This window comes from Cherax quadricarinatus, chromosome 23, assembly GCF_038502225.1.
Source record: "Cherax quadricarinatus isolate ZL_2023a chromosome 23, ASM3850222v1, whole genome shotgun sequence".
NCBI classification, from domain to species: Eukaryota; Metazoa; Arthropoda; class Malacostraca; order Decapoda; family Parastacidae; genus Cherax; species Cherax quadricarinatus.
In genome coordinates, this window is record NC_091314.1 from 294387 (window position 1) to 321698 (window position 27312).

Below are 27312 nucleotides of genomic sequence, written 5' to 3' on the forward strand. Positions count from 1 at the left end.
GGGGTCAACGCCCCCACGGCCCGGTCTGTGACGAGGCCTCCTGGTGGATCAGAGCCTGATCAACCAGGCTGTTACTGCTGGCTGCACGCAATCCAACGTACGAGCCACAGCCCGGCTGGTCAGGTACCGACTTTAGGTGCTTGTCCAGTGCCAGCTTGAAGACTGCCAGGGGTCTATTGGTAATCCCCCTTATGTATGCTGGGAGGCAGTTGAACAGTCTCAGGCCCCTGGCACTTATTGTATTGTTTCTTAATGTGCTAGTGACACCCCTGCTTTTCATTGGGGAAATGTTGCATCATCTGCCAAGTCTTTTGCTTTCGTTGTGAGTGATTTTCGTGTGCAAGTTCGGTACTAGTCCTTCTAGGATTTTCCAGGTGTATATAATCATGTATCTCTCCCGCCTGCATTCCAGGGAATACAGGTTCAGGAACTTCAAGCGCTCCCAATAATTGAGGTGTTCTATCTCCGTTATGCGCGCCGTGTAGGTTCTCTGTACATTTTCTAGGTCAGCAATTTCACCTGCCTTGAAAGGTGCTGTTAGTGTGCAGCAATATTCCAGCCTAGATAGAACAAGTGACCTGAAGAGTGTCATCATGGGTTTGGCATCCCTAGTTTTGAAGGTTCTCATTATCCATCCTGTCATTTTTCTAGCAGCTGCGATTGATACAATGTTATGGTCTTTGAAGGTGAGATCCTCCGACATGATTACTCCCAGGTCTTTGACGTTGGTTTTTCGCTCTATTTTGTGGCCAGAATTTGTTTAGTACTCTGATGAAGATTTAATTTCCTCGTGTTTACCATATCGGAGTAATTGAAATTTCTCATTGTTGAACTTCATATTGTTTTCTGCAGCCCATTGAAAGATTTGGTTGATGTCCGCCTGGAGCCTTGCAGTGTCTGCAATGGAAGATACTGTCATGCAGATTCGGGTGTCATCTGCAAAGGAAGACACGGTGCTGTGGCTGACATCCTTGTCTATGTCGGATATGAGGATGAGAAACAAGATGGGAGCGAGTACTGTGCCTTGTGGAACAGAGCTTTTCACCGTAGCCGCCTCGGACTTTACTCTGTTGACTACTACTCTTTGTGTTCTGTTTGTGAGGAAATTATAGATCCATCTACCAACTTTTCCTGTTATTCCTTTAGCACGCATTTTGTGCGCTATTACACCATGGTCACACTTGTCGAAGGCTTTTGCAAAGTCTGTATATATTACATCTGCATTCTTTTTGTCTTCTAGTGCATCTAGGACCTTGTCATAGTGATCCAATAGTTGAGACAGACAGGAGTGACCTGCTCTAAACCCTTAGGACCCTTTCAAAGATTTTTATGATATGGGATGTTAGTGCTATCGGTCTGTAGTTCTTTGCTATTGCTTTACTGCCCCCTTTGTGGAGTGGGGCTATGTCTGTTGTTTTTAGTAACTGTGGGACGACCCTCGTGTCCATGCTCCCTCTCCATAGGATGGTAAAAGCTCATGATAGGGGCTTCTTGCAGTTCTTGATGAATACTGAGTTCCATGAGTCTGGCCCTGGGACAGAGTGCATGGGCATGTCATTTATCGCCTGTTCGAAGTGATTTGGCGTCAGGATAACATCAGATAGGCTTGTGTTAACCAAATTCTGTGGCTCTCTCATAAAAAATTCATTTTGATCTTCGACTTTCAGTCTGGTTAGCGGCTTGCTAAAAAACAGTCATATTGGGACTTGAGTAGCTCACTCATTTCCTTGCTGTCATCTGTGTAGGACCCATCTTGTTTAAGTAGGGGCCCAATATTGGACGTTGTTCTTGACTTTGATTTGGCATAGGAAAAGAAATACTTTGGGTTTCTTTCGATTTCATTTATGGCTTTTAGTTCTTCCCGCGATTCCTGACTCCTATAAGATTCCTTTAGCTTAAGTTCGATGTTTGCTATTTCTCTGACCAGTGACTCCCTACGCATTTCAGATATATTGGCCTCTTTTAGCCGCTCTGTTATTCTTTTTCGTCGCCTGTAAAGGGAGCGCCAGTCTCTTTCTATTTTACATCTACTCCTCCTTTTTCTTAAAGGAATAAGCCTTGAGCATACATCGAGTGCCACAGAGTTAATCTGTTCTAGGCATAAGTTGGGGTCTGTGTTGCTTAGTCTATCTTCCCAGCTTATATCGGTTAGGACTTGGTTTACTTGGTCCCACTTTATGTTCTTGTTATTGAAGTTGAATTTGGTGAAGACTCCCTCGTGACTAATCTCATTATGTCGGTCTGGGGCTCCACGCATACATGTCTGAACCTCAATTATGTTGTGATCTGAGTATATTGTTTTTGATATGGTGACATTTCTTATCAGATCATCATTGTTAGTGAAGATGAGGTCTAGTGTATTCTCCAGTCTAGTAGGCTCTATTATTTGCTGGTTTAAGTTGAATTTTGTACAGAGATTTAAAAGTTCGTGTGTGTGAGAGTTTTCGTCAGAGCTGCCTCCTGGTGTTATCACTGCAACAACATTATTTGCTATATTCTTCCATTTTAGGTGCCTTAAGTTGAAATCCCCCAGGAGCAAGATGTTGGGGCAGGAGCTGGCAGATTTTCCAGACAGTGGTCAATTTTTAACAGCTGTTCCTGGAATTGCTGGGACGTTGTATCCGGAGGCTTGTAGACTACCACAATGACTAGGTTTTGGTTCTCGATCTTTACTGCTGAAACTTCCGCTACATCATTTGAAGCATTAAGCAGTTCTGTGCAAATAAGTGACTCTGTGATATACAACCCTCCCTTCCCCCTTTTGCCTGTTCACTCTGTCGCATCTGTATAGGTTGTAACCTGGGATCCATATTTCATTGTCCAAGTGATCCTTTATGTGGGTCTCAGTGAAAGCCGTGAAAATTGCATTTGCCTCTGCAAGCAGTCCATGGATGAAAGGTATTTTGTTGTTCGTTGCTGGCTTTAGACCTTGTATATTTGCAAGGAAGAATGTCATCGGACTGGTGGTATTGGTGGTACTGGGGGGGAATTTTTTTTCCGGCATTACTATCTGTATCTGTTGGTTTGGAGTGGAGGCCATTGACTGTGGTTCCACTCCAGGAATGACTGGATTTGGTGTACGATTTCTGCCATTTCCTGCCAGTTTTTTTTTTCCTTCCTGGCACTAAAAAACCTCTCCCTCTTGGGTGGCTGTGGCTACCCAGGTTTTCCCATGGCCTGGATGTTTTGTATCTTTTTGTCCCCTTTAAATGGTGTGCCTAGCAATTTAAGTTATAGTACAGTCTTTCCTGTACTGAAGAGGGACACATTTCAGGGTGAAAAAGCTTGCAGGAAGGGAGTTTGCATTTTCCTGTTGTCATATGGGCACGACATTTTCTAGAGTGGTCAAAGTTGCACGTCCCATCTGTTTTTCCAGATTTCCGATGCCTGCAGATACCAAGTGCATAGTATGTGCACAGGCTTGGTTTCCGTTTGCCTTTGGTTTCTGTGACTGTATTCCCTGTTGGTGCATGTTTACCTGTCTCTTTCCTATCCTCACTAGCACTAACAATGGGGCTCTCACCAGTTTTTTTGGTAATGTATCCTCACTAATGCTAGTGGAGTCCCCTTGTTTGCTATCTCCTGTGGTATTACTAGTTTGTAATATTGGTTTTATCTTGTCCTTGACTACACTTGTTTCCCCACTACAGCTCCTGTCTCCCTCAAGGTCATTTATATGCATTCCCTCCTGCGTACATTTACTGACTACCTGGACAGCATCTCCTCCCTCACCATTACTGTCTCCCAGGACAGCACCTCCAGCTTCACCATTACTGTCTACCAGGACAGCATTATCAGCCCCACATTTACTGACTACCAGGGCAGCACCTCCAGCCTTACAGTTTCTGACTACATGGCCAGCACCAAGGGGAATACCATCCAGCCCAGACTTTATTTTCTCATCTGTTATAGAATGCTTCCAGATTTTCTATGAAGGTTGCTTTGACGTTATTCTCTTTTAATACCAATGTGATTTTAGTCCACAGATTGATCTCATTTGGGCATACCCAAAAACACTTCCCTGATTTAATACTGCTTGTAGATAGTTCTTGGACATCTGCACAAGGAACGTGACACCAATTTCCACAAAAATGGCAATTTATCCATGTGGAAGCCCATTTGTTTGATGTACTGCAGACTACACAGAGCTTCATAATGTGATTTGAATGGTTGATTTACTGTAATTCTACTAGTAACCTCTTGAATATTCTACTAATAACCTCCTTAAAGTGAAGCTCTAGCTATTTGTATTTCTATTTCTAACTGTACTTGTATATTAGGACAGCTTACCGGTGTACATTCCTGTTTTATATTTATTGTTTGTGTTTGATAAGGGTGCCTAAATCCCTGTTTGTTTACAGTCTGCTTTATTGTCCAACAAATCCGTTTGAAACCGGTCAAGGGCTCGGACCAGTCAAGGGTTCGGAACCAGTCGGATCTGATCAGTGGGTCACTTATTTAACCCTTTGAGGGTTTCAGACGTACTAGTACGTCTTACGCGCAGGGGTTTTTGACGTACTAGTACGCACAAATTCTAGCGCCGTCAAATCTTGCGGGAAAAGGCTGGTAGGCCTACATGTGAGAGAATGGGTCTGTGTGGTCGGTGTGCGCGGTAGAAAAAAAATCTGGGACCCAGTGGTGCATTGTGGGAACGCCATCTTAGTAAACAATATCCACCATGCCCCGCGGTAAGAAGCTCCTCACTCCTCGGCGAATTGGGACACTTTTGTTTCCCAGTGACAGTTCTAATACAGATGGAAGTGCCAGTGAAGATGAGTTTCAAGGTTTTGGTGAGGTTTTGACCGAAACTAATGACCATAATATCGGTAATAGTGAGGAAAACCCAGATGACCCTCAGCCTTCCACCTCTGGTGCTGGGCCGTATTGTTCACATTCAGTTGTACCAGAATCCAAGAGGAAACTTCTATTTTCCCAAATCCCAGACTCAGATGAGAGCATGTGTGATGATAGTGATAGTGAATATGAACTACAAGCTCTTCAAACTAGTTCCAGTAGTGATAGTGAAGTGCAATATTCCCCAGTGAAGCGTCAGTATATACGACGATATATGCGCTCTGGTAGTGTGCCATATGCTATTCCAAGGGGAAGGAGTGCATCTCGGAGTACATCCCGTGGCTGTACAACAGGAACAGACAGTGAAAATGACGATGATACTGTTGCAATTGGGATGGAAAATGTGCGTGGTGGTAGTGGTGCCAGCGGTGAGGCACCAGCAGTGGGCCATGCTGCCACCCACGCTGCCACCCACGCCGCTGCCTCAGCTGATCTACAACAAAGGCCACCATCCCCCACCCACCCACCACACCAGCCTCCACAACCACAACCTCCACAACCACAACCACCTGTCATTGTCCAGTACCCACCAGCAGACCGCACCTGGGATTGGCAGGAAGCTGTCAATTTTGTTCCAAATGCCCACCAGTTTGATGACAGCCAAAGTGGAATACGGCCATCTTGTACACTTGGGAACAATGCCACTGAACTGGAATGTTTCGAGTTATTCTTTGACGAACCACTGATGGAAAGTATTGTCATGGAAAGCAACACATACTACGAGTACACCATGGCAAACACATTACTTTCACCAAAATCACGTCTACACCAGTGGAAGGAGGCAACTGTGGCTGAGATGTATCTTTTCTTTGCCACAGTAATGCTTATGCCACATGTGTATAAGCACAAAGTGAAATCATACTGGTCAACAGACCGCCTGATTGCAACCCCAGGTTTCAGTGATATAATGCCAGTGAATCGATTTGTGCTAATGTTACGTATGCTTCACTTCTCAGACAAAACCAGGCCTGACAGAAACGATAGGTTATATAAGATTAGGAATGTGTTTGTGTATCTGAAAGAGAAATTCAGTACGCATTTTTATCCCTTCAGGAAGCTTGTAATTGACGAGTCTTTGATTCTGTTCAAAGGAAGACTTTCTTTCAAGCAGTACATACCAAGCAAGAGGAAACGCTTTGGTATAAAGTTGTTTGTGCTTTGTGATTGTTACAGTGGTTTGGTATTGGATATTATTATGTACACTGGAAGTTATACATTGCAAAATACCAGGAAGTTATTGGGCATCTCAGGTGATGTGGTTAGAACAATGATAGAACCATACCTTGGTAAGGGGCATATATTATATACAGATAACTGGTACACAAGCCCCTCACTCAGTGATTTTTTGCGAGTGAACATGACAGATGTGTGTGGCACAGTGCATGCAAATCGGAAACATATGCCCAGGTTTGACGCTGGCACTCGTAGAGGTGAGGTGCAGGCGTTTGCTGCCAATGACATCATGGCATTTCGGTGGCATGACAAACGAGATGTCACACTGTTGTCATCAGATCACCCTAATGAAATGGCAGACAGTGGCAGGCAGCATAGAGAGAGCAATGAACCCATTCTAAAACCTGCAGCTGTGATTGATTACACCTTCAACATGCCTTCAGTGGACAAATGTGACATGCAGATTGGGTTTGCCGATTGTGTTTGCAAGAGTTATAAGTGGTACATAAAACTCTTTTTCCATCTTTTGGACATTTCCATGCTCAATGCTTATAATATGTATAAGATGGGGACCAGAAACAAACCACAGTACGGCGAATTATGTTTGTCTGTCATCAGACAAATAGTATTCAAGTACCAAGGAACAGCACCTGCAATTGACCGCCCACCAAATTATCAACAACTACCTGCTCGTCTGAAGCATGGTGATCACTTCCTGGTAAAACTGCCTGCTACTGCTTTCAAGAAAAAGGCTCAGAAGAGGTGTTACGTCTGTTCACATACAAAAAAACGCCCACAACAATGCAGAGACACTCGTTTTATGTGTGAGGAATGTAAAACACCACTGTGCATGACACCATGTTTCAAAGAGTTCCACAGGCTGCAGAACTTCTAGAAACATTCCCTGTGACTGTATGTGTATATAAAATATAGAAAAATAGTAATAAACAACATTTCATATCGTTTGTTTGTGTAAATATTTTCTATAAACAAAATAATGACAACAGTGTTTATGCCCTTATTGTGTTTACCTGGAGAGAGTTTACCTGGAGAGATTTCCGGGGGTCAACGCCCCCGCGGCCCGGTCTGTGACCAGGCCTCCTGGTGGATCAGAGCCTGACCAACCAGGCTGTTGCTGCTGGCTGCACGCAAACCAACGTACGAGCCACAGCCCGGCTGATCAGGAACTGACTTTAGGTGCTTGTCCAGTGCCAGCTTGAAGACTGCCAGGGGTCTGTTGGTAATCCCCCTTATGTGTGCTGGGAGGCAGTTGAACAGTCTCGGGCCCCTGACACTTATTGTATGGTCTCTTAACGTGCTAGTGACACCCCTGCTTTTCATTGGGGGGATGGTGCATCGTCTGCCAAGTCTTTTGCTTTCGTAGTGAGTGATTTTCGTGTGCAAGTTCGGTACTAGTCCCTCCAGGATTTTCCAGGTGTATATAATCATGTATCTCTCCCTCCTGCGTTCCAGGGAATACAGGTTTAGGAACCTCAAGCGCTCCCAGTAATTGAGGTGTTTTATCTCCGTTATGCGCGCCGTGAAAGTTCTCTGTACATTCTCTAGGTCGGCAATTTCACCTGCCTTGAAAGGTGCTGTTAGTGTGCAGCAATACTCCAGCCTAGATAGAACAAGTGACCTGAAGAGTGTCATCATGGTCTTGGCCTCCCTAGTTTTGAAGGTTCTCATTATCCATCCTGTCATTTTTCTAGCAGATGCGATTGATACAATGTTATGGTCCTTGAAGGTGAGACCCTCCGACATGATCACTCCCAGGTCTTTGACGTTGGTGTTTCGCTCTATTTTGTGGCCAGAATTTGTTTTGTACTCTGATGAAGATTTAATTTCCTCATGTTTACCATATCTGAGTAATTGAAATTTCTCATCGTTGAACTTCATATTGTTTTCTGCAGCCCACTGAAAGATTTGGTTGATGTCCACCTGGAGCCTTGCAGTGTCTGCAATGGAAGACACTGTCATGCAGATTCGGGTGTCATCTGCAAAGGAAGACACGGTGCTGTGGCTGACATCCTTGTCTATGTCGGATATGAGGATGAGGAACAAGATGAGAGCGAGTACTGTGCCTTGTGGAACGGAGCTTTTCACCGTAGCTGCCTCGGACTTTACTCTGTTGACGACTACTCTCTGTGTTCTGTTAGTGAGGAAATTATAGATTCATCGACCGACTTTTCCTGTTATTCCTTTAGCACGCATTTTGTGCGCTATTACGCCATGGTCACACTTGTCGAAGGCTTTTGCAAAGTCTGTATATATTACATCTGCATTCTTTTTGTCTTCTAGTGCATTTAGAACCTTGTCATAGTGATCCAATAGTTGAGACAGACAGGAGCGACCTGTTCTAAACCCATGTTGCCCTGGGTTGTGTAACTGATGGGTTTCTAGATGGGTGGTGATCTTTCTTCTTAGGACCCTTTCAAAGATTTTTATGATATGGGATGTTAGTGCTATTGGTCTGTAGTTCTTTGCTGTTGCTTTACTGCCCCCTTTGTGGAGTGGGGCTATGTCTGTTGTTTTTAGTAACTGTGGGACGACCCCCGTGTCCATGCTCCCTCTCCATAGGATGGAAAAGGCTCGTGATAGGGGCTTCTTGCAGTTCTTGATGAACACAGAGTTCCATGAGTCTGGCCCTGGGGCAGAGTGCATGGGCATGTCATTTATCGCCTGTTCGAAGTCATTTGGCATCAGGATAACATCAGATAGGCTTGTGTTAATCAAATTTTGTGGCTCTCTCATAAAAAATTCATTTTGATCTTCAACTCTCAGTCTGGTTAGTGGCTTGCTAAAAACTGAGTCATACTGGGACTTGAGTAGCTCACTCATTTCCTTGCTGTCATCTGTGTAGGACCCATCTTGTTTAAGTAGGGGCCCAATACTGGACGTTGTTCTCGATTTTGATTTGGCATAGGAGAAGAAATACTTTGGGTTTCTTTCGATTTCATTTATGGCTTTTAGTTCTTCCTGCGATTCCTGACTCCTAAAGGATTCTTTTAGCTTAAGTTCGATGCTTACTATTTCTCTGACCAGTGTCTCCCTACGCATTTCAGATATATTGACCTCTTTTAGCCGCTCTGTTATTATTTTCCGTCGCCTGTAAAGGGAGCTCCTTTCTCTTTCTATTTTACATCTACTCCTCCTTTTTCTTAGAGGAATAAGCCTTGTGCATACATCGAGTGCCACCGAGTTAATCTGTTCTAGGCATAAGTTGGGGTCTGTGTTGCTTAGTATATCTTCCCAGCTTATATCGGTTAGGACTTGGTTTACTTGGTCCCACTTTGTTTTTGTTATTGAAGTTGAATTTGGTGAATGCTCCCTCGTGACTAGTCTCATTATGTCGGTCTGGGGCTCCACGCATACATGTCTGAACCTCAATTATGTTGTGATCTGAGTATATTGTTTTTGATATGGTGACATTTCTTATCAGATCATCATTGTTAGTGAAGATGAGGTCTAGTGTATTCTCCAGTCTAGTAGGCTCTATTATTTGCTGGTTTAAATTGAATTTTGTGCAGAGATTTAAAAGCTCGTGTGAGTGTGAGTTTTCATCAGAGCTGCCTCCTGGTGTTATTACTGCAACAATATTATTTGCTATATTCCTCCATTTTAGGTGCCTTAAGTTGAAATCCCCCAGGAGCAAGATGTTGGGTGCAGGAGCTGGAAGATTTTCCAGACAGTGGTCAATTTTTAACAGCTGTTCCTGGAATTGCTGGGATGTTGCATCCAGAGGCTTGTAGACTACCACAATGACTAGGTTTTGGTTCTCGACCTTTACTGCTAAAACTTCCACTACATCATTTGAGGCATTAAGCAGTTCTGTGCAAACAAGTGACTCTGCAATGTACAGGCCAACCCCCCCCCCCCTTTTGCCTGTTCACTCTGTCACATCTGTATAGGTTGTAACCTGGGATCCATATTTCATTGTCCAAGTGCTCCTTTATGTGGGTCTCAGTGAAAGCCGCGAACATTGCCTTTGCCTCTGCAAGCAGTCCACAGATGAAAGGTATTTTGTTGTTTGTTGCTGGCTTTAGACCCTGTATATTTGCAAAGAAGAATGTTATCGGACTGGTGGTATTGTTGGTACTGGGGGGGGATTTTTTTTCCGGCATTAGTATCTGTATCTGTTGGTTTGGAGTGGAGGCCATCGACTGAGGTTCCACTCCAGGAATGACTGGATTTGGTGTACGATTTCTGCCATTTCCTGCCAGTTTTTTTTCCTTCCTGGCACTAAAAAACCTCTCCCTCTTGAGTGGCTGTGGCTACCCAGGTTTTCCCATGGCCTGGATGTTTTGTATCTTTTTGTCCCCTTTAGATGGTATGCCTGGCAATTTAAGTTATAGCACAGTCTTTCCTGTACTGAAGAGGTACACAGTTCAGGGTGAAACAGCTTACAGGAAGGGAGTTTGCATTTTCCTGTTGTAGTATTGAAAAAGAAATAACTTACAAAATAATGATCATGTTGGCCTCAGAGGTCATAAAAGTTACTCAGAAAAAGAAAAATTGAAAAATAATTGAAAATAGTACATAAAAAAGTAAATAGAAAAATACCGGGTGACGGCAGTCGGCGATGTTACCAGATGTTATATTTGGCAAACTTCATGCCTCCATATCTCGGTAAGTATTGACGTTAAAATTTTTTTGTTTAGCCTATAATGTTTAGAAAAAAAAAAAAACTATTTTTTCATAAGAATTTTTTTTTTTTTTTTTTTTTTTTTTTTTTTTTTTTTTTTTTTTTTTGAAATTTGGCCGACCCTGAGAACGAGTTTCGGAGAGGGCCTGTCGACCCTCAAAGGGTTAAAACATACTGGTCGGTGATTTGGCTATCACATGAAGGAACTACTGGAACTTATATAACCGAGTAATAAGTGATTTGATTGATACAAAAGTATAACTTGCATGTTGAAGGCAGCTCCTACAATGACGAACAATCGAGGCCTCAACCCTTGTTTATAGATCACTGTACTGTATCTAGCTTTTCTAGGTTTTTTCCGTCTCCACCACAACAAATGCTATATTATCACTATAGTTCACTTGTGGAATTATTGAAGGAAAGACGCTCTTTCTGGAGTAATATTTGCTTCTTGTTGTGTATATTGCGACCGCTGGTAACTACAGGTTATATGAATTTCACTGTATACGTCTGGTATTTCAAGAAAGAGAAAAAACTAATGAAAGTCACTCCACTCCACTAAGTACCATTATATTACTGGTTAGTTGCTACTACAACACTGAATTCTCCTATTCACTGGTATCACTAGATTATATGGAGGTACACTAGCAGGCCAGGAAGATTATTACAACAGCTGACCTGTGTGGTAAGTTTCTGGCGACTTCTGGCACCTGCCTCTTTAGGCTTATCACCTCAGTTACAAATTCACCTGTTTTAAATGACACTTTAGCATTTATTATCTATGGTGCCACTGTAGTATACACTATAACACTATGTATACACAATATTATCAGGGAGACTTTCTTTCCTCTGACAAAAGTTTTATTATTATTATTTTGCACACGGCACGCTAGGCTTATGATTCCCCTCTGGCAGTAAACTCTGCTAGGTATTGCACACTAATCCTCCTTTTTTGACTTGGTATATACTATTTCCTCCCCAAGATTGGTTCCAAGTGCTAGATGGATATATCGTATGAGATTGATGGCACAAATTCAAGTTCTAGCACGTAAGAGTGACCGTGAAAACACGAGAAAACACGGAGCACAACGAGGCACGCTGCCACACGTGACCTGGATAGGTAGTGTAAAAGTCTACTAAAAATGAAAAGTATTTTGCTGTGAAAAGTTTACGTACTGGTAAAAGTATTTGACTTGTTTGTTGAGTAAACTGGTGACTGCTGGCAGCTCTTCTACAACCTGGGTGATCTGGGGTTAGTATATATATATATATATATATATATATATATATATATATATATATATATATATATATATATATATATATATATACTTCTTGTCACTTTTCATTTTTTTCTATCGCCACCACACTGGACACAATGGTATCACTGTTATTATTAACCCTTTCAGGGTTGGTGCCGTACTAGTACGACTTGCACGCTGGGGTTGGTGCTGTACTAGTACGCATAAATTCTAGCGCCTTCAAATCTAGCGAGAGAAAGCTGGTAGGCCTACATATGAAAGAATGGGTCTATGTGGTCAGTGTGCGCAGTATAAAAAAAATCCTGCAGCACACAGTGCATAATGAGAAAAAAAAAACTCCGACCGTGTTTTTGGAACTTTGCAGTGTATTTTTGTATGCTATTTATGGTTGTATTCTAGTTTTCCTGGTCTCAATTTATAGAATGGAAGACATATTACAGAAATTGAGATGATTTTGATTGGTTTCACAATGAAAAGCACCTTGAAATTGAGCTCAAAGTAACAGAAATGCTCGATTTTTTGCCAAAGTTCAGTGGTAAACAAATCATGCCATACATCCAATACACGTCAACTGGTGAATCTAATATTCTTTCACAAGTGCACTGATATTATTTATACCATTTCTACACTAATGCAGTAGTCTGCATAACATAAATCTTCTATTTTTTGTGAGAATAAAAATTCAAATTTGGAAAGCAAAAGAAATGTAACAGAGGCCTATGAATGTAAGTAATGAACAAAGGAAATGTTATTTTAGTGCCAGGAACGCCTGTCTTGTTTATTCTGGACCGTATTTGGAAATTGGCATCTTTTGAAATTTGTATGAAATTGGCAAAATTGCTAATTTCTGATCACTTTATTGGATAGTTGAAATCGGTAAATGGGTGGTTTCTTGTACTCATTCGATAGAAAAAATGGAGTTCTAGTGAAATAGGTATGATACTTGCCAACTGGTACATAGGAATTGGCTGAAAATAGGGCTCAAAGTGGGCGAAATTGCCAATGCACAAACATCGTCAAGACCGCTAACTTTGCGAGAGCATAATTCTATAAGTTTTCCATCAAATTTCATACTTTTGGTGTCATTATGATCAGGAAAAGATTCTCTATCATTTCATAAGAATTTTTTTTTTTTTTTTCGAAAAATTTCCGACCCTGAGAACAAGTTTAGAAGAGGGCCTGCTGACCCTGAAAGGGTTAAGCTATGGTAGGCCAGTGGGTGTAAGTCTACTAAAGGAGTATGTATTTGACTTGTGTAATTTTGAAATCTGGCAACCACTGCCAACTCTACAACCCTATCACTTTCCTTTTATTGTATTTGCACAAGCTATACTCTGTGGCATCACTATGACTTTACACTGTGGTAAGCTAACAGTTGTAGGAAGTTTACTAAAAATAAACTGGCTTGCATGGTAGTATACTGGTGCCTGCTGGGGTAAAGGTTTTGAGTGGAGGCAGTGGCTTTTATGACTTATGCTATTTGTGTAAGCAAGTTAACATTTGTGAAGGGATTCAGGGAAACTGGTTAGCTGAGCTTGAGCCCTGGAGGTGGGAAGTAGAGTGCCTGCACTCTAAAGGAGATGCGAGTATATTGTCGTTTGGAGGGGCACCTTAACTGTAGTATTGGCAGGCCTCTGGCACGACAGTGATGGTGAAAGTGTTTCTTGTTTTTTGGGTCACCCTACCTCGGTAGTAAATGGCTAGTGTGTTTAAAAAAAGTAATAAAGATAAGTAATTAGATAAGCATATACAGGGACATTGACAAAATTTGTATATTAGGGGCTTAGGGGTGGCTATCTAGATAGAAGGAAGGGGGCTTTATATATATATATATATATATATATATATATATATATATATATATATATATATATATATATATATATATATATATATATATATATATACATACACATACATACACATACATATACATACACTCTATATATATATATTTTTTTTATTTGGGGGTCTAACAGGATTTTTCGGGGATGACACCCTTTCCCTTTCAGTTGGTGCTGTCCCCTAAGGATACATTTATAGGCATACACTAATGATAAATTACACATAAATGACCTAGAATAACCCAAGTGTCAATGTGATATGGTATGTAATGGGTAATCTTGAAGGAAGTTTTCACATACGAAGAGTACTTCGACCTGGTAGATTACTCGGCAGTGTATATAAATTAAAAACACAAGACCATATAAGGTAAATTAACAAATAAAAACCCCGTTAATATCATGAACACACAACACATATTATCATAAAAAGTAAAATAACCAGCATCATTTAGAAAACCAATTAACCCTTTGACTGTTTCCGACGTATAAATACGTCTTACGAGCCAATGTTTCTGACGTACTGTATTTATACGCACAAATTCTAGCGGCTTCAAATCAAGTGGGAAAGGCCTGGTAGGCCTACATGAGAGAGAATGGGGCTCAGTGGTCGGTGTGCACCCTGTGAAAAAAATCTGGGACCCAGCGGTGCATTGTGGGAACGCCATGTTGTTAGTCCATTTTCACCATGCCTCTCGGTAAGAAGTTCCTCACTCCTCGGCGGATTGGAGGTCTTTTGTTCCCAAGTGATAGCTCTAACAGCGATGAAAATGTCAGTGACAGTGAATTCCAGGGTTTTGAAGCGAGTGTTACCGGAAAAAGTGCCCAGGATAACGTAATTAGTGATGAAAACCCAGATGACCCACAACCTTCCACCTCTGGTGCTGGGCCGGCTTGTTCACGTTCACGTTCGCCTGTACCAGGACGAAAGAGGAAACTATTTGGTCGTGTACAACACCCAGATGTTAGCAGTGATAGTGATAGTGATTTCAAGGTCATTGAAAGCAGTTCTAGTGACAGTGAGAGTGAATATTCCCCAGTGAAGCGGCAGTATGTACGACGTAGCATGCGGTCTGGTAGTGTTTCATATGTTGTTCCAAGGGGAAGGAGAAACTCTGGGAGCACATCCCGTGGCCCTACACCACGACCCGATAGTGAAGATGACGATATTGTAACGATGGGTATGAATGATGTGAGTGATGGAGCAGGCAGTGGTGGTGATAGTGAGGATGGCACGGCCCATGTGGCACCATCAGCGGGCCACGCTGCTGACTCTGCACAACAACCAGCCTCACCCTACCCCACACTCCCACAACCTGCACCACCACAACCTGCACAACCACAACCTGCACAACCACAACCACGGTACAATATCCAGACCCCACCAGCAGACCGCATCTGGGATTGGCAGGACGGTGACGAGTTTGTTCCCAGTCCCCATGACTTTGATGAAACACAAAGTGGAATAAAGCCATCTTGTCCACTTGGGAACAATGCCAGTGAACTGGACTGCTTTGAGTTATTCTTCGATGAACCCCTGATGGACATCATTGTCAGGGAAACAAACACATACTGTGATTACACCATGGCAAATACAATTCTCTCACCAAAATCATGGCTACACAAGTGGAAGGAGACAACTGTGGCAGAGATGTACCTGTTTTTTGCCACAATAATGCTTATGCCACATGTGTATAAGCACACTGTCACCACATACTGGGCAACAGAATGCCTGATTTCAACTCCAGGTTTTAGTGACATTATAGGTGTCAATCGTTTCCTGATACTGTTACGTATGTTACACTTTTCAGACAAAACCAGGCCTGACAGAAGCGACAGGTTATATAAGATCAGAAATGTGTTTATGTACCTGAAACAAAAGTGCTGCATGTATTTTTATCCCTTCAGGAAGCTTGTTATTGATGAGTCCTTGATTTTATTCAAAGAAAGACTCTCATTCAAGCAATATATACCAAGCAAGAGGAAACGCTTTGGTATAAAGCTATTTGTACTGTGTGATTGCAGAAGTGGTCTAGTTTTGGATATCATTGTGTACACTGGCAGTAATACTTTGAGAGATACCATGAAGTTATTGGGTATCTCTGGTGATGTGGTTCGAACAATGATGGAACCATATCTTGGTAAGGGGCATATGTTATTTACTGATAACTGGTACACAAGCCCCTTACTCAGTGATTTCTTGCGAGCGAACTTGACAGACATGTGTGGCACAGTGCGTCGTAATTGCAGCAGTTCTAGGAATGTGTTTAGTGACTGTACATATGTATATATATTATGGAACAATAGTAATAAACATTGTTTTGTATTGTTTGTTTGTGTAAACAAAGTGTATACACAAACTAATAGTGATAAAGTTTGTTCTGTTATTGTGTTGTAAACAATGAGTATATATTTGAACAATGCACCTTACATTGGTCTCACAGGCCACATAAGTTACCTGGAACAGAAAAATATTGAAAAATGCAAGAAACCTTTGAATTAGAGTAAATAAAAGAATACCGGGTGGGCGGCAGTCGCCGCTGTTGCCATACACACGTCACTTTCTGCAAACTTTGCGGCTCTATATCTCGGTAAGTACTGATGGCAAAATTTTTTTATTAGGCTTAAAACGCTCACAAAAATATTCCTAACATTTTCATAAGAAAAAATAATTTTTGTTTTTTTCGAATATTTGGCGACATAGAATGACAGTTTCAGAGAGGGGCCTGAAACAGTCAAAGGGTTAAGTTGGCAATTTCAGAAAAGTCACAAGAGTGTGATGGCCACACAGGTGACTCCAGCCTGCTGAGATGAACCTTTTAAAGCTAGGTTGGTGCATTATTATGAATAAAATAATAATGCTTTAGCTACTGTACCATTGTGAAATGCTGGACAGTATCCTCATTATCCTATTGAAGTCTGCCAGCTTAAGTAGACAGATTTTATGTATACATGAAACCCATCCTGTGTGATGGCATATGACAGGGAAATGCATGGTAGGTACTATAGCTATTATTTACACATTGTAACTTGTTTAAAATAAAATAGCTACATAGTGCAGGTGTGTGTTGACAAATAGACCATAACTTATCTTGAAAAGCACCCTGTAGATCCTGGTTTGTATTTAATTTTATAAGGAAATGTCATTTGCTGGGAGATAGTTAAAGCAGAAGGTTAGATGGACTTGTACTTGGGCAAGGTGCCATGATGAACCCCCAATTTTTTGTGCAATGCATTTGAAAGTGGTTTCACTGTAAAGATTTTTTACTTAGTCCTGACTTTATTTAATGTATGTTGACCTTGCAGGGATGAGGTTGAATCTCTGGCACGGGAACTGCGTGTACGTCTATACAGAACATCGGTGAAAGAGGATCTCAATGTAGACCAAGTGTTCAACTATCTGGTGGACCAGTACTTGGCCATCATCAATCATTCAGAAGATGTTTACACCACCAAGAATGTTGGAGAGAGTGAGTATGGAAAGAGGGAGAAGGGATTGGAATGGATTAAAAAAGGATTTGGAGAATAAGGCATTATAGGAGATAATGTAGAATAATTTGGTGTGAATAAATTCATGTTTACATTCTGGGACAAAGGAGAGGAGGCAGTGAGTAAAGTACTGGTCCCATATAGGGAGAAAAAAATTTAAATTATTAGTAATGTCGAAACGGTGCTTGAGCAATAAGCATCAGTGAGGTTTGATCCAAAAAGGAGGATTACCTCCAATTCCTCAGATCAAGAGCTCTTCACCAGCATTAAGGCACCCCTTTCTCTTGAAGTAAACAAAGTTGTACTCAGGATAGAAATATGCTATACTGTAGCAAATAGGATGTGGGAGATCGTATGGATTCAGTAGTGAGGATCATAAAATGGGTATATCTTTGGTGCATCAGATGTTGGGCTAGGTCAAGGGTGGAGAACCTTCCTATGTTGGAAGGCCTCATTAAAGTTAGCTGTAATCTAACAAGGCCACATTCAAGAAGTGATGCAAGGAGGGAGGAGTATATGGAGAGAGAGAGGTTAAGAGAGTAAGTAAGTAAGTTTATTTAGGTATACACAAATACAGTTACAAAGAATTATCATACATAGCAGCATATGTGTAGAGAACCTAGGATAACCCAAAAAAGTCAAGACAGAGTGACTTATTTCCATTGGTGAAGCAATGTAAAAAGAGAGCAAATGAGAGGGTGGGTGAGATGTTATCAACAAATTTTGTTGAAAATAAAAGTTTTGGAGTGAGACTAATAAGTTGAGAAAGCATAGGGAAGGAATGGATTTGATAGTTGAAAATAGGAGAGGAGAGTTATTAAATGGAGAGTTAGAGATATCGGGAAGCTGGAGAGAATATTTTGAGGAATTGTTAAATGTTGATGAATAGGGCAAAGAGGAATAACATTTTATAGGAGTGAGGAAGAACCAGTTGTGAGTGTGGGGGAGATGTGTGGAGCAGTGAGTAGAATGAAAGTGGGTAAAACAGCTGGGATTGATAGGATAAAGATAGAAATGTTAAAGGCAGGTGGGGATATAGTTTTGGAGTGGTTGGTGCTATTATTTAATAAATGTATGGAAGAGGGTAAGGTACCGAGGGATTGGCAGAGAGCATGCATGATTCAGAACGAGCTCATGATCTTTCCCATATAACTTCCATAGATAACATTCCAATCATAGTTCATAAGCACACTACTCTCAATTCTTGCAGTGGTATGGTGATTTTACCACGTACTATTATACAGAGAGATTTTTCTGTCTTGCAGCAATGATATTTTAGAGCAATTAGCCCTTCAGGACCTTCCTATTCTCAGAGTGGATACATACGTCCTGCCCGCTCGCGGGCAGAGGTGCTCTCCCAGTAACATCGCCTGCTTAACCTTCGACTGCCATGAACTCCCATCCTCCGTTTATATTGCAGGCCATCGCCTAGAGTCTGTAAAGTAGTCCCTACTTCCCAACAGTGTTGTAATTGCTGGTACTTCAGACACCCCGCTTAATACTGCAGATTTGCGGCAGAGTGCCTGGTCTGCAGTGCCACAGATCATGCCGATACATCTTGCAGTCTTCCTCCCTCTTGTCTCAATTGCAATGAATCTCATCCTTCTTTTTCATGGCATTGTCAAGTCTATAGTAATGAATGAGAAATCCATTATCTTAAGGAGAGTGAAGGCCTTATTTACTCTGTGGCTGTCTCTCAGCTCTGCCGTCAGGGAAATCTTCCACGTGTTCCTTATTCTCAAGTAGCTCGGAGACCTCCAACCTTGATGGTCCTCCCACCTACCAGCTCCTCTGCTACCATGTCTTCCAGGGTCACCCCCATTTCCAATTCTTTTGCAGTTTTACTCTCTGAAACTCCTACCTCCTTACCCCTCCCTGCTTCTTCATCTCACTCACTAGTTTCTCAGTCTCTGAGACCTCACAAGCCTACACCTTCACACCTATCACCTGTGAAGTTGAATCTGTCGACTACCTCGGTGCCTAGTTCTCACCCCCTTTCTAACTCTCACACGAAGGTGGAGGTTCACCTTCTTTCTAACTCTCACACGAAGGTGGAGGTTCACCCCCCCCCCCCCTCGTGTAGTCCTCTCTTCTGTTCCCCTCCGAGTCTTCTTCCCTAGTTACCTTCCAACCTCCTGTTCCACTGCAGGATTCTTCTACCCCCGCCAGCACATCGTTCCAGGTTCATACTCCCCACCCCTCTCAGACCTCGGTGAAAGAGGATCTCAATGTAGACCAAGTGTTCAACTATCTGGTGGACCAGTACTTGGCCATCATCAATCATTCAGAAGATGTTTACACCACCAAGAATGTTGGAGAGAGTGAGTATGGAAAGAGGGAGAAGGGATTGGAATGGATTAAAAAAGGATTTGGAGAATAAGGCATTATAGGAGATAATGTAGAATAATTTGGTGTGAATAAATTCATGTTTACATTCTGGGACAAAGGAGAGGAGGCAGTGAGTAAAGTACTGGTCCCATATAGGGAGAAAAAAATTTAAATTATTAGTAATGTCGAAACGGTGCTTGAGCAATAAGCATCAGTGAGGTTTGATCCAAAAAGGAGGATTACCTCCAATTCCTCAGATCAAGAGCTCTTCACCAGCATTAAGGCACCCCTTTCTCTTGAAGTAAACAAAGTTGTACTCAGGATAGAAATATGCTATACTGTAGCAAATAGGATGTGGGAGATCGTATGGATTCAGTAGTGAGGATCATAAAATGGGTATATCTTTGGTGCATCAGATGTTGGGCTAGGTCAAGGGTGGAGAACCTTCCTATGTTGGAAGGCCTCATTAAAGTTAGCTGTAATCTAACAAGGCCACATTCAAGAAGTGATGCAAGGAGGGAGGAGTATATGGAGAGAGAGAGGTTAAGAGAGTAAGTAAGTAAGTTTATTTAGGTATACACAAATACAGTTACAAAGAATTATCATACATAGCAGCATATGTGTAGAGAACCTAGGATAACCCAAAAAAGTCAGACAGAGTGACTTATTTCCATTGGTGAAGCAATGTAAAAAGAGAGCAAATGAGAGGGTGGGTGAGATGTTATCAACAAATTTTGTTGAAAATAAAAGTTTTGGAGTGAGACTAATAAGTTGAGAAAGCATAGGGAAGGAATGGATTTGATAGTTGAAAATAGGAGAGGAGAGTTATTAAATGGAGAGTTAGAGATATCGGGAAGCTGGAGAGAATATTTTGAGGAATTGTTAAATGTTGATGAATAGGGCAAAGAGGAATAACATTTTATAGGAGTGAGGAAGAACCAGTTGTGAGTGTGGGGGAGATGTGTGGAGCAGTGAGTAGAATGAAAGTGGGTAAAACAGCTGGGATTGATAGGATAAAGATAGAAATGTTAAAGGCAGGTGGGGATATAGTTTTGGAGTGGTTGGTGCTATTATTTAATAAATGTATGGAAGAGGGTAAGGTACCGAGGGATTGGCAGAGAGCATGCATGATTCAGAACGAGCTCATGATCTTTCCCATATAACTTCCATAGATAACATTCCAATCATAGTTCATAAGCACACTACTCTCAATTCTTGCAGTGGTATGGTGATTTTACCACGTACCATTATACAGAGAGATTTTTCTGTCTTGCAGCAATGATATTTTAGAGCAATTAGCCCTTCAGGACCTTCCTATTCTCAGAGTGGATACATACGTCCTGCCCGCGAGTCGGAGACCTCCAACCTTGATGGTCCTCCCACCTACCAGCTCCTCTGCTACCATGTCTTCCAGGGTCACCCCCATTTCCAATTCTTTTGCAGTTTTACTCTCTGAAACTCCTACCTCCTTACCCCTCCCTGCTTCTTCATCTCACTCACTAGTTTCTCAGTCTCTGAGACCTCACAAGCCTACACCTTCACACCTATCACCTGTGAAGTTGAATCTGTCGACTACCTCGGTGCCTAGTTCTCACCCCCTTTCTAACTCTCACACGAAGGTGGAGGTTCACCTTCTTTCTAACTCTCACACGAAGGTGGAGGTTCACCCCCCCCCTCGTGTAGTCCTCTCTTCTGTTCCCCTCCGAGTCTTCTTCCCTAGTTACCTTCCAACCTCCTGTTCCACTGCAGGATTCTTCTACCCCCGCCAGCACATCGTTCCAGGTTCATACTCCCCACCCCTCTCAGACCTCTTGGTACTCTCCAGTCTCCCCAGCCTCTACTTGCTGTACTTCACCTGTCTGAAATCATGGTACATGTATCGGCATCTTCCTTATCTGCTGAGACACTTAACGCTATCTCCAACTATACTGTGGAGACGAAACCCTCGATGGACACCGATGTGCCTCCTTCTACCCCTTACTTTTCATGACCCTCGCAACAATCTTTTTCTTCACAGCATTCAAATTCCTCCTTGCTTACATGCTTACCATATCCCCACACATTGACTTCACTGACCCTAATAGCCCATAGATTTTATCACTTCTTATTGTTGGCATACCTATCTCTGTAAATAATATCTTATTTACAATGGAATATTTGTGGCCTCGGGTAATCAGGGAGAGCTCCAAGTGTTGCTCTCCTAGCTTTCCCCAGTATGTGTTAGGTTATAAGAACCCAAAATTTGTTCATCTGTTATTTGTCCCATTTTAGGCTATGTGCTGTTACATTCTTCTGATCCCTTCCCTGATGAATCATTTAATGAAAGCTCACTTCTTGTGCAAGTTGGTATACCATATCAGAAAGCTTTTGTTCACTCTCTGCTGCATTACACTGCAGCTCGTATTTATTTACACAGATGGTGTACAGTTTGAGCTCTATCGTTCCCCATCCAGTGCATTCTGTATCTCGGATATTGTATTTTTGATCTCTACTGCTGCCCATCTTGTTAGGTGATTTTAAAGCTCACAATCATCTGTGGGAAGGGTCCCACTGTGATTCTCGTGGTGATCAATTGGAGACTTCTCGTTTCTCATTCTCTTCATGTTTTAACCCTTTGACTGTTTCGGTCGCATATACAGTATACGTCTTACGAGGTACCGTGTTTGACATATATATACTCATAAATTCTAGCGGCTTCAAATCAAGCAGGAGAAAGCTGGTAGGCCCACATGTGAGAGAATGGGTCTGTGTGGTCAGTGTGCACCATATAAAAAAAATCCTGGAGCACGCAGTGCATAATGAGAAAAAAAAAACTCCGACCGTTTTTTTTTTTTGATTAAAATGCCGACTTTGTGGTTTATTTTCGTATAATATTTATGGTTGTATTATCGTTTTCTTGGTCTCATTTGATAGAATGGAAAACATATTATAGAAAAAGAGGTGATTTTGATTGGTTTTACTATAAAAAGGACCTGGAAATGGAGCTCAAAGTAGGGGAAATGCTTGATTTTTGCCGATGTTCAAAAGTAAACAAATGATGTCATTGTCCATAAATGTCCAACTAGCCATTCTAATATGCAGTCATGAATAGGTTGACATGATTTATACAATTATTACATTATTGCAGTAGTCTGCATAACAGTAAATCTTCTATTTTTTGTTTGAATAAAAATTAAAAATAGAAAGCAAAAGTAATATCAGAGGGGCCTGGAGACGTGCCTGATGAACAAGGAAAATGTTATTTTAGAGCCAGGAATGTCTGCATTGCTCATTCTGGACCTTATTTTGAAATTGTCATATTTTTTAGTTTTCATGAAATTGGCCAAATTGCAAATTTCTGATCACGTTATTGGGTAGTTGAAATCGGTAAGTGGGCAGTTTCTTGTACTCAATCGATAGAAAAAACAGAGTTCTAAAGAAATAGCTATGAGTTTGGTCGACTGGAACAATGGAATTAGCCGAAAATAGGGCTCAAAGCGGGCGAAATCGCCGATTTGTAAATATCGCCGAGGTCATTAACTTCACGAGAGCGTAATTCCGTCAGTTTTCCATCAAATTTCGTTTTCTTTTTTTTTTTGTATTATTACAATTGGGAAAAGATTCTCTATCATTTCGTAAGAAAATTTTTTTTTTTTTTTTAAACTTTGCGACACCAGGAGACACCTCAGGATTAGGGGTTGCGACAGTCAAGGGGTTAAATACGGGTGCTCCTACTCATCTTGACTCTCGCACTTGGTCTCTTTCTTGCGTTGATCTGTTCCTCGTCAATTGCACTTGCTTATGCTTGGTCTTTTCTCCCGGATTTACATGACAGTGATCTCTTTCCTATTGTTCTTCTACTACGTATTCCTGAGCACCTCGTAGCCCTCGTTGGCAATTTGCACGAGCGAATTGTGACTTATACGTGTACTCTCACCTTACCACCTTTTGTGGGGTCCCTCTTTTGTCCTCTGCTGATGAACTGGTGCACCAGTTTTCGACCTTAGTTTTGACTGCAGCATCATGTTCTTTCCTCAAACTTCAGGCAGGCATTCTCAGACATGCGTGCTTTGGTGGTCTCGTGTGTGCCCATGAGTGCATTTGAAACATGCTCTGTGGGGCTGTTATTGATATAATCAGACCTCAGATCATCTTTTGGATTTTGAGCAGGCAAGGGCAGTTGCTCACCGCATTATGAGCGACCCTAAAAGCACTTGTTGGCAAGACTACGTGTCTACCATTACTTCATCTTCCCCTGTGTGTGCGGTTTTGAAGAAGGTACGGAAGTTGTGTGGCAAGTACACTCTGGACCCAGCTCCCGTTTTGCAGGTTGCTGGTGTTAGTATTGTGGAACCTCTTGAAGCTGCCACGGAAATCGGGAACTATTTTGTCTGTCTCCCCCAAGGGCTTCACCTTTGTCCCTCATTTCCTGCATCTAAATCTACCAAGGAGCAATTGCCCTTTGATTTCTCCTCCGATGGAGTGGAGCCGTATAATGTACCTTTCACATCAGCAGCTGGACCTGATGACATTCATATCAGTATGCTACATCTGCATTCTGCAGCCCTTACAGTCCTTTTGCGTCTTTTCAATCTTATTTGGGCACGAGGGGTTCTCCCTCAACAATGGAAATCTGCCATTGTACTACCGTTTCACAAACCAGGCACCTTGAGGCTTGATACCTCACTGTTGTCCCATTGCCCTGACCAGTGTAGTCTGCAAGGTGATGGAACGATTGGTGAATAGACATCTGATATGGTTCTTGAACTCACAGTAGTCTTTTCCCTTGCCAATATGGCTTTCACAAAGGTCACTCTACTTTGGACCCCTTGCTCCACATAGATACGTATGTGCGAAATGCCTTTGCTAACACACTCCATCCTAGCAACCTTTTTTGATCTCGGATAAGCATACGACACCACTTGAAGGTATAATATTTTAGCCTAAGCCCACTCCTTAGGCCTCTGTGGTAATCTACCAACCTTCCTTGCTGCTTTCTTATCTGACAGACATTTTCGTGTCTGTTGGCACCTCACTTTCCTCAGACTTTGTTCAAGCTGAGGGAGTCCCATGAGGTTGTGTCTTAGCACTACCCTTTTTTCTCTTAGCTATAAATAACCTACCTTCTGTTCTTCCATCGCATATTTGGTAAGTTTGGGGTGCCAGGTGTAAATGATAATGGGAGCCCTTTGATTGAACTTTGTATAGAAAGGGGTTTAGTTATAGGTAATACATATTTTAAGAAAAAGAGGATAAATAAGTATACAAGATATGATGTAGGGCGAAATGACAGTAGTTTGTTGGATTATGTATTGGTAGATAAAAGACTGTTGAGTAGACTTCAGGATGTACATGTTTATAGAGGGGCCACAGATATATCAGATCACTTTTTAGTTGTAGCTACACTGAGAGTAAAAGGTAGATGGGATACAAGGAGAATAGAAGCATCAGGTAAGAGAGAGTTGAAGGTTTATAAACTAAATGAGGAGGCAGTTAGGGTAAGATATAAACAGCTATTGGAGGATAGATGGGCTAATGAGAGCATAGGCAATGGGGTCGAAGATGTATGGGGTAGGTTTAAAAATGTAGTGTTAGAGTGTTCAGCAGAAGTTTGTAGTTACAGGAAAGTGGGTGCGGGAGGGAAGAGGAGCGATTGGTGGAATGATGATGTAAAGAGAGTAGTAAGGGAGAAAAAGTTAGCATATGAGAAGTTTTTACGAAGTAGAAGTGATGCAAGGAGGGAAGAGTATATGGAGAAAAAGAGAGAGGTTAAGAGAGTGGTGAAGCAATGTAAAAAAAGAGCAAATGAGAGAGTGGGTGAGATGTTATCAACAAATTATGTTGAAAATAAGAAAAAGTTTTGGAGTGAGATTAACAAGTTAAGGAAACCTAGAGAACAAATGGATTTGTCAGTTAAAAATAGGAAAGGAGAGTTATTAAATGGAGAGTTAGAGGTATTGGGAAGATGGAGGGCATATTTTGAGGCATTGTTAAATGTTGATGAAGATAGGGAAGCTGTGATTTCGCGTATAGGGCAAGGAGGAATAACATCTTGTAGGAGTGAGGAAGAGCCAGTTGTGAGTGTGGGGAAAGTTTGTGAGGCAGTAGGTAAAATGAAAGGGGGTAAGGCAGCTGGAATTGATGGGATTAAGATAGAAATGTTAAAAGCAGGTGGGGATATAGTTTTGGAGTGGTTGGTGCTATTATTTAATAAATGTATGGAAGAGGGTAAGGTACCTAGGGATTGGCAGAGAGCATGCATAGTTCCTTTGTATAAAGGCAAAGGGGACAAAAGAGAGTGCAAAAATTATAGGGGGATAAGTCTGTTGAGTATACCTGGTAAAGTGTATGGCAGAGTTATTATTGAAAGAATTAAGAGTAAGGCGGAGAATAGGATAGCAAATAAATAACAAAAAGGCACAATACCGTGACTGGAACGATACACAAATAACCCGCACATAAAAGACAGAAGCTTACGACGACGTTTCGGTCCAAGTCGGACCGAAACGTCGTCGTAAGCTTCTGTCTTTTATGTGCGGGTTATTTGTGTATGTAATAGGATAGCAGATGAACAAGGAGGCTTTAGGAAAGGTAAGGGGTGTGTGGACCAGGTGTTTACAGTGAAACATATAAGTGAACAGTATTTAGATAAGGCTAAAGAGGTTTTTGTGGCATTTATGGATTTGGAAAAAACGTATGACAGGGTGGATAGGGGGGGGCAATGTGGCAGATGTTGCAGGTGTATGGTGTAGGAGGTAGGTTACTGAAAGCAGTGAAGAGTTTTTATGAGTATAGTGAGTCTCAAGTTAGAGTATGTAGGAAAGAGGGAGATTATTTCCCAGTAAAAGTAGGCCTTAGACAAGGATGTGTGATGTCACCGTGGTTGTTCAATATATTTATAGATGGGGTTGTAAGAGAAGTAAATGCGAGGGTCTTGGCAAGAGGCGTGGAGTTAAAAGATAAAGAATCACACATAAAGTGGGAGTTGTCACAGTTGCTCTTTGCTGATGACACTGTGCTCTTGGGAGATTCTGAAGAGAAGTTGCAGAGGCTGGTGGATGAATTTGGTAGGGTATGTAAAAGAAGAAAATTAAAAGTGAATACAGGAAAGAGTAAGGTTATGAGGATAACAAAAAGATTAGGTGATGAAAGATTGGATATCAGATTGGAGGGAGAGAGTATGGAGGAGGTGAATGTATTCAGATATCTGGGAGTGGACGTGTCAGCGGATGGGTCTATGAAAGATGAGGTGAATCATAGAATTGATGAGGGGAAAAGGGTGAGCGGTGCACTTAGGAGTCTATGGAGACAAAGAACTTTGTCCTTGGAAGCAAAGAGGGGAATGTATGAGAGTATAGTTTTACCAATGCTCTTATATGGGTGTGAAGCATGGGTGATGAATGTTGCAGCAAGGAGAAGGCTGGAGGCAGTGGAGATGTCATGTCTGAGGGCAATGTGTGGTGTGAATATAATGCAGAGAATTCGTAGTTTGGAAGTTAGGAGGAGGTGTGGGATTGCCAAAACTGTTGTCCAGAGGGCTGAGGAAGGGTTGTTGAGGTGGTTCAGACATGTAGAGAGAATGGAGCGAAACAGAATGACTTCAAGAGTGTATCAGTCTGTAGTGGAAGGAAGGCGGGGTAGGGGTCGGCCTAGGAAAGGTTGGAGGGAGGGGGTAAAGGAGGTTTTGTGTGCGAGGGGCTTGGACTTCCAGCGGGCATGCATGAGCGTGTTTGATAGGAGT

General features: G+C 41.9%; 1 protein-coding gene and 1 long non-coding RNA gene across 3 annotated transcripts in view; both read left to right on the top strand.

Moving 5' to 3' along the window:
- LOC128685817 (ras-related protein Rab-23-like) overlaps positions 1-17767 on the top strand; it is a 90582-nt gene extending 72815 nt beyond the window's left edge. The window contains exon 6 of one of the 2 annotated variants that reach the window (XM_053772495.2): positions 17082-17766. In XM_053772495.2, the coding sequence (XP_053628470.1) occupies positions 17082-17304 (223 nt within the window). In that variant the 3' untranslated portion in view covers positions 17305-17766. Of the gene's footprint in view, positions 1-17081 lie in introns of both variants that reach the window. The other variant, XM_053772496.2, reaches the window with a different exon arrangement.
- A 1684-nt stretch (positions 17768-19451) lies between these two features.
- LOC128685820 (uncharacterized) overlaps positions 19452-27312 on the top strand; it is a 36032-nt gene continuing 28171 nt past the window's right edge. The window contains exon 1 of the long non-coding RNA XR_008406558.2: positions 19452-19585. This is a non-coding gene — a long non-coding RNA (uncharacterized lncRNA). The remainder of the gene's footprint in view (positions 19586-27312) is intronic.